Raw genomic sequence first — 7,899 nt, 5'->3', positions numbered from 1 at the left:
AGACATTCCTTTGAAAGGTTAGAGATTACAGTCTCTTCAGAAAATTTATTAATTTTGTTGAAACTGGAAAGTGTTTTATTGTACATCTTATTTTATCTATACTGCATTTAATTGCCCTGTTGTGACCATGGAATTGGTTGAACTGTTTAACTTTCAGGCTAATTATTTTTCTGATAATGCAAAAATACAGAATGAAAATCAATATAAGACAAAAGGAAAAATTTTCTGTTCATTTATGCAGTGTATAAACCGTCAAGAATCCTCCTGTGGATAAATCAAAATGGAAAGCCATGTCATACTGATCAATTTGTGCCCCAGGAATGGCTGAAGTGTCCTCTGGGTTATCTAGTTTCCTTCCAGTGTATACTGCCATTTGAAGCATTAGCTTGTCTTCATTGGCCCGAGACGTGAGTGAGTGTGTGACTGGTGCCCATCCCACCTCTGGCCTAATGGTTAGAGAAGAAGCTTAGGCACCAAAAGGTTGCTGTTTTAAATCCCTGGACCAAGAGGAATGGCTGAGGTGCCCTTGAGCAACTGGTCCCCAGGCTGCTCTAGGTATATTGTATGTTGCTCTGAATAAGAGTGTCTACTAAATGCCATTAATGTAATGTAATTTATCATGATTCTCAAATTGAGTTCTGGATGCTCAGAAACAAATGTGTCAAACTGTACTGTTCCGTGTTGGCAGCACGGTGGTGTAGTGGTTAGCACGGTCGCCTCACAGCAAGAGGGTTCCGGGTTCGAACCCAGCAGCTGGCGAGGGCCTTTCTGTGTGGAGTTTGCATGTTCTCCCCGTGTCTGCGTGGGTTTCCTCTGGGTGCTCCGGTTTCCCCTACAATCCAAAAAAGACATGCAGTTAGGTTGACGTGGGGTGGCCTTGGGCTGAGGTGCCCTTGAGCAAGGTACCTGACCCCTGACTGCTCCCCGGGCGTTCTGGTGTGGCTGCCCACTGCTCTGAGTGTGTGCGTGTGTTCACTGCTTCAGATGGGTTAAATGCAGAGGATGAATTTCACTGTGCTTGAAGTGCGCATGTGACAAATAAAGGTTTCTTCTTCTTGATGAGGTGAAACCAATAAGAGTATATCTTCTGTACCCTTAATATGCATCTTTCCCATGGAACCATGAATACAGTATACCTTTAAGGTCCAAAGTAGGAGCTGACAGCTCCAGGGTTCGCACCTGAGCTCAGGTTACTGCATGTGTGGGGTTCTCCATGTTCATGTAGGTTTCCTCTGGGTTATCTAGTTTCCTCCCAAGTGTACATTTGGTGCATTGGCTGGTCTAAATTGGCACTAGATGTGAGTCAGTGTGTGTGTGTGTGTGTGTGTGTGTGTGTCCATGATGCCCAGTGAGTGTATGACTGGCACCCATCCAGGGTATATTCCCATATCTGGTTCATCATTCCTGGGATAGGCTCCCGATCCACCGTCACCCTGACCAGGATAAAGCACTCACTGAAGATGAAGATGAACAAATTGGACCTGGACCGCTGATTGACTCAAAAAGTTTATTAAATGCACACAAAAGATTAAAAAATATATATATTAAAGGTACAAAAAAAATGTGTCTTTGATACCACCAAGTGAAGGAAATGTACAGTTTGGTACCTTTAGACCTATTTTTTAAGAGTTTGCTGGACTTATGTGAAAGTAAATCATTTAAACAGAGCCTAATGTCATTTGGTGCACCTTGTTAAAACCTTAATTATATCTGTAATATGCTTAACACAACCTAATTCAATTGCGCCTCCGAGTTCAGTCCTTGTGCTAATCCACTTCCGGGATTTCCTTCTCACTGCGCCCGGACGTCGTTTGATTGACACACTGCGCGGCCAATAGTGTTCGATGGGTGCGTGACGCAGACGTTCCAGGCATCGAATTGACCAATGAGCGTCGTCTTGCTGCCAATAGCGTTGTCATCAAAGTCGAAATTTAAATGTAGGTTATGATGAATTAGTCCCTGGAACCCCCCACCTTCTTCTTCCTCCTCCTGCTTGTTATGTTCGCCGCCTGACGCCTTCTGCTTTGTTCTAATGATCTGTAACTAAATCTAGGAAATAAAAACGAGGTTATTTTAAAGGTTTTAAAAGTAATATTCATAAAGGTTAATCTTGGTCAATAAACAAATGCATCAGGACAGTCAGAGGATATTTTTTTTAAATAAAAAAAAAATCACCTTGATGGAACAAAGCTATACAAACAATTTGGCTTTAATTTCCGTGTCGGTGAATTTAAACAGAGGCTAAAATATTGAAGGCGCTTTGAAAAGAAGAAACTTTTTGCTCTTTTCTGGAGTCGACCTCCTTTGTCAAAGCAAGATCACAGAAAAGGGAGGGGAACGAACACATACACTGCAGCAACCACTCGAACATCCTTTCCTTAAAATCCACTTCATCCTTGACACCTTTTTTAAATCCTGGTCCTGAGATTCCCCCCCGCTCTAACACACCTGACTCAACTTATTATTAAACCTACCAAACCGGATCAAACAGGTTTGCGTGTCATTCATATCATGGCGGTGCAGCAAAATATGGCACTTAGTGAAAATTGTGCCTAGCAAGTAGCACGCCTCCAAAAACCTCCTGACGTGTTTATTAAGAAAATATAATACAGTCGAGAATATATGCTGTGTCTATAATACAGAGGGAGGTTTTCTCTCTCTCTCTAAGCTGGAGGTGTGTCTTGCTCTTCTTTTTTTTTTTTTCTTCTTGTTCAGTTGAATTAGCGGTTCAGTTCGAGGAGGTGTGTCCTTATTTTTTATTTTTTCCGTTTAGAAACCCTATCCATTGTTCCACTCTTATGGCACGGTAAACTACACCTCCGTACAAACTCCAGCCAATCACATCCAAGTATCCGTGCCTTCCTCTCAAGCTCCGCCTACAAATCTATATTAAAGCCTCCTACATCGCATGCCGACGGCATTAGCTGCTTCCTTAGAAGAGCTTTATAATAAGCAGCTCTATAATCGGTTCAGATCAACACGAGGCGGATTTCTCAAGTGCGCTGTTTTTCTTTTTTTTTTTTTTTAAATATATAAACCGTTTTGTTTTTGGAGGGCATTATTTATATAATTAGTCAGTATAAACTAACATGGCAGACACCAAGGTAGATTCCGCAACGGAAATTTCCGCCAAGGTAAGAAACACGGAAAGGATACATCAAGAGTATTGGTTTTCTTTTATTCATTCATTTTGTTTGATCACGTTGCTGATGTTGTTGCTATTTTGCGCGCGCGAGAGAGAGAGAGACTGAGCGAGAGACTGATGGACACGCAACGGTTCATCCGAGAATTGAAAACCGAGATCATTTTCAAGCCTGAAGACTCTAAAGGATTGAGTTTGGAAACGGATTTCAAAGCGAATAGAGTTCTTTATTGTCTTACTGAATGGAGCTTGCTCGCGCTCACAGTGCGCGCGGGTTCTTTGTTTATAAGCTACAGTCGCTTCTCGGTTCCTCTTTGAACCTGAGCGACGCCGCCGGAGATCATAATCCTCCATCATAATCATTCTTCTTATTATTATTATTACTATTATTCATAATATTTTTCATTAATATACCGAAAATCACGCGTGTAAAATCCTGCATTGATTTTTTTTTTTTAATTTCCCTTTTCCCCCCAAGCTCTAATATGATTAATTTGCACGCTGTTTGATTTATCAGGCCTGTCGCCTCTTCATCTGTTTTGCACCTTCTCAGGAACTTTAGAACATTTTGTTACCGCTTATACCTTATTCATGATTTGATTGATTAATGATTTATGGTGTGATCCTGAGAATACGGGCTTTTGATCGAGTTTCAAGTTTATTTTCGGTTCCAGGTTGTGATGCTTCTGTACTTGCGCTTTTAATTTCATTTTATAGACCGCTTTATTTCATCACCATCTCCCTCACCTTTGTGTTTAATAACCTTTGGATCGGATTCTTTATTTATTGTTTGGGTTTTTTTTTTTTCCTCCTCGATCACGTTTGTATTCATGAATCGAGGTTTATCTGATCTTGTTACTTCCGACTTTACCTTTTCGGAAGTGCTGTTAGTGTGTATCAGTTATTTTCAGTTTTTTTCCCTTCCCCAGTACCAAGTCTTGATAAACACCTGTGATGGGATGTGATGTCTGTTACAACACTGTTTGATGCATGCGTTCTGTAACGTTCCTTATTTCCTATTGCTGTTGGTGAACATGCATTGAAAGTATTTCCTTTAATCTGTGACACCAGAAAGGTGTCAAATAGTCAAATATGCGACTTAATACTACTTCTAATAATTAGGACTAATGGCTTAAAATAGCGTTGCGGTAAATCGGTGGGTCGCTCGTGCTTGGAATTGCCGTGACGAAATCCTGTAACATGCACGCACACGCACATTGGTTGTGGTTTTGAGACTTGACTTTAGTGGCATATAAAGTGAATTATTTGCGCTCTTCAGACGTGGTTGACCACGTTTCGGTGAAAAGCCGGATAAGTGACCGACCGCCTCCGGTTTGTTCCTCTCGCGACCTAAATCCGGTAGATAGCGTGAAAGCAAAAGCAGCAGGAGGGAGGGAGGGAAGGAAGGAAGGAGGGGGAGTGGATTGAGGTCTTCTGGCTGCGAACCAAACCCGTTATTGCTCTGTGCACTATTTTTTGCGTACTGTATAGTGTGTGCGCGCGCACTCCGTGCACTTTGGCGCACTGTTTAGCGCGTGAGGGTGTAGTATGCGTTTTGGAATTATGGACGCGGAAATGATCAGAGAGCGCGCCCGCCATGCACCAGGCCTTCTTTGTCCTTTCAAAGTCTTCCAAGTCAGCTTGTTTTCCCACCCCGGACTCTTAACGACCGTCCCTTTTTTTTTTTTTTTTGCGCGATCTGCTCCACGGGTGTGTCCTCCTTCCTTCGAGCATATGGCGTTCACCAAACTGCCCGAACTACAATACCCATGGTATCTCAATAACCCCGAGGTGTCGTATTACAAATCATCTAACTCTTAAGTAGGCGGGTCCTTGCACCAAATGATTGACAGCTCCAAAGGCTTTGTATCAGCCAATAGCGTTGTCCTGATCATGGCTGCACTTTTACGCACAACCCATCAGAGGGCGCCATTGTCCACCCATATTTCCCTCCCAATCTTGGCTCAAGTCCACTGGACGTAATGCTGGTTTTAAATAGCCAGGACCCTCCTCTTAACAAAGCGTCGTGTTAATGGCTCTGTTTTAATCATTTTACAGGACTTGAAGGAGAAGAAGCTCCTTGAGGAGAAGGAAAATGGAAAGGAGGCCACTAATGGAAAGGTACTGCATACTAATTCATTTCAGCCAAGATTTGTTTATGGATCGACTGCCTGGAAGAGGAGGATCTTACTATAACGGAAATTTTTTTTTAATAGGAAAATGAGGAAAACGGAGAGCCTGAGATCGACGAGGAAGAGGAGGACGAAGTAGATGAAGATGACGAAGAGGAAGACGGAGAGGGTGGGTGGTGTTGCACTTTCCAAAAAGTCATCTTGGCTACTTTTGGATGCCAAATCTAACCAAGATGTGCATTCTTATTACAGGAGATGAAGACGACGAAGAGGAGGATGATGAGGATGAACTGGGCGGAGGAACGAAACGAGGGGCTGATGAGGATGATGAGGTGAGGATCAGAAAGCTGTTAAGAGTTTTTCCTTAACATCCTCTACACATCTGTGCTGTTCTAAACCACGGCTTTTGCTACTCTTAGGAGGAGGTCGACCCGAAGAAACAGAAGACGGACGATGATGATTAAAAGGATTGTTGGATGCTACTGATCCAGTGTAGAGCTCATCTTCAGCACGTTTGTTGGAGCCAGTGGCATAAAGGACTCTCAAACATCAAACATGGTCATTCCCCTCACCCCATTCCCCTCCAAGTTCCTGTGTTTCACCCACTAAACCCCCAATGCAAAATTTTCTAGAGGGAAAAGTCCACCACACCACCCAGACCCCCAACACGACGACAAAGTTCACAAGACGAGGATTTGTTTGTATTTTTATTTACATTTTATATTTTTGTACATATTGTTAAGGGATCATTCACTTGATTGTGATCTCCTGTGACCAAAACGGTGCTTCTTTATGAAATTTTACTTGTTTGACCATGTCTCGCAAACTTTGGAAACGGAAACATTTATAAAATCAGCCATTTAACTCTGAGCATTCCAGTCAGATTTTATGTATGAACCTTTAGTTGTACCATAAACTTTTGTTTGTATGGGAGGGCTAGGCCAAAGAAAAGGAGTTTTCTTATTGTTTTTTTCGTTTGCATTTGTTTTACCTTGGCCTGTCTGTGTGTGTGAAGTTTGTTCAACAATAAACCTGACTTTTATTTTGTGAGTTGTACTTGACTGCTCTTTCCTTTGGTACCTCCTTGTGCTACTAGAAGATTGAGTTCAAGTCACAGGCTTGCCATCAGTGTTGCTGTTGGCCATTGGGTCAAGATCTTCACTTAAGTTCAGAAAGCCTGCGATGTTTTATCTTGATTTGGTCATCTCCTCTGATGACCATTCAGTACTAGTATGCCATTGAAGCATGTATGGGATGCTTATCACTTAAAACATGGATCTAAAATTTAGAAATAACTCTGGAAAAGGATGGTGTTTTTTTTTTTTTTGGTGGTTTGTGTTGTACACATTCTGTACTTGGGGATATACTTGAATTTGCTTTAAAAAATCCAATAAAGTGGAACTTTAATGGTAGCTATTACAGTATAAAATAGTTTGCTAGCAGTTTTGAGCAGAAGCATGACCTGTCATTGAAAAGATTAAGACAAGAACGCATGAACAAATTCTTCTAGGGAAAAATATTAGCATGTCACATTGGGTTCCATTTTTAGTTTAGCCAACCAGGAAGCACCTTGTGCTATGTCTGATCTTACATTAGTGTCCACATGTCACCTCTGCTCATCAACGACTGTAACCTGATCACCATTCAGCCTCATTAACAATTTATCAACTTCTCAGTATCTGCTGAAGTTGACCAAAGTGCAGTGATGCCTGTATCCTGTGAAAAATTCTCAATGTTAAGATTAATCTTTAGCATTAACATGTGATCTTGAACTTCATTTAAAATGTCTTTGCAATGAAGAGTTGAATAATTTTGTTGAAATGCCCTTCATCAAAGGTTTTATACATTATAATTCCACTCACCTACCTGCTGATAGTTTAGCTGTTGTGTCATCTGTACCTAAAGTGAGCGATGCAGCGGCGCTTTGGTCTGTACAGACTGTACACTCTGCTCAAGCAGATCAGCTTCCAAAGCTTCAAGTGTTCTATTAATACCGCTGTTAGCACAACTTGGTGTAAATTAAACTCAACTTCTTGTGAGAAGAATGAAAATAGAGCTCCAATGAATAAATTATCACCAGAATCACTAAATCGTTGTTTTAAGTTCCAGACGCTTGACCTTAAAGTGCATTTCATGTGTTTACTTCTCTTTTGACCGGTAGTCTGAGGCTGCCTCCCAGAGGAAAGGAAATTTTAAAATGAGATCTCTTCTCTTTCTCAATTGTTTCTCCTAGACAATAATGAGATCATAGTGATATTAAAATGAGATTATTGCTTTTGTCTCCTGCTTCTCAGGTTTGTCTCTGGAGCAAAAGAGTTATCTCATTGTAGACTCCCTTTAATCTACAAATGAGTTCTCAACAATGTTTTAAATAATGCTCAGTGTTGACCAATTTATACATCTCATACTTTACTCAGGCTGATGCACCAGAGAGCTCTCTCTGTAAACTCACACAATTCTCATTTCAGATCTATTTGGTGAGTCTCAGATTAGGCTCCGTCAGTTTTGCAAAAGAGGTCTCTACACAATCTTGAACCATTCTAGTCATCTCAGTTTAGTCCTTTTTTGATTTACAAAAGAGATCTCAACAAAGGCTTAAACAATACACAGATTAGAGGTCTGCGC

General features: G+C 41.3%; 1 protein-coding gene and 1 long non-coding RNA gene across 2 annotated transcripts; one reads left to right on the top strand and one right to left on the bottom strand.

Annotated features, from left to right (window-relative positions):
- Positions 1-1,493: 1,493 nt before the first annotated feature.
- Positions 1,494-2,664, bottom strand: LOC132871871 (uncharacterized). The gene is made up of 2 exons (XR_009651348.1): positions 2,176-2,664; positions 1,494-2,049 (listed from the first exon to the last, which is right to left on the bottom strand). It is a non-coding gene; the product is annotated as an uncharacterized LOC132871871 (long non-coding RNA).
- Positions 2,665-2,917: 253 nt separating this feature from the next.
- On the top strand, positions 2,918-6,324 carry ptmab (prothymosin alpha b). The gene is made up of 5 exons (XM_060906454.1): positions 2,918-3,134; positions 5,201-5,263; positions 5,359-5,443; positions 5,527-5,606; positions 5,694-6,324. The coding sequence occupies exons 1-5, from the start codon at positions 3,090-3,092 to the stop codon at positions 5,736-5,738; spliced, it is 318 nt and encodes a 105-aa protein (XP_060762437.1). The 5' UTR covers positions 2,918-3,089; the 3' UTR covers positions 5,739-6,324.
- Positions 6,325-7,899: the final 1,575 nt, after the last annotated feature.

This window comes from Neoarius graeffei, chromosome 23 (genome assembly GCF_027579695.1).
Source record: "Neoarius graeffei isolate fNeoGra1 chromosome 23, fNeoGra1.pri, whole genome shotgun sequence".
Taxonomy (NCBI): Eukaryota; Metazoa; Chordata; class Actinopteri; order Siluriformes; family Ariidae; genus Neoarius; species Neoarius graeffei.
Note: the sequence above shows the minus strand (reverse complement) of the source record. Positions and strands in the feature narration are given on the sequence as shown.

Bases quoted from the DNA above. Each gene is read 5' to 3' on its own strand.
- ptmab (XM_060906454.1), top strand. From the start codon at position 3,090: ATGGCAGACACCAAGGTAGATTCCGCAACGGAAATTTCCGCCAAG. The intron at 5,444-5,526 runs GTGGGTGGTGTT...TTCTTATTACAG, and splicing joins CGAAGAGGAAGACGGAGAGG to GAGATGAAGACGACGAAGAG. The intron at 5,607-5,693 runs GTGAGGATCAGA...TGCTACTCTTAG, and splicing joins GGGCTGATGAGGATGATGAG to GAGGAGGTCGACCCGAAGAA.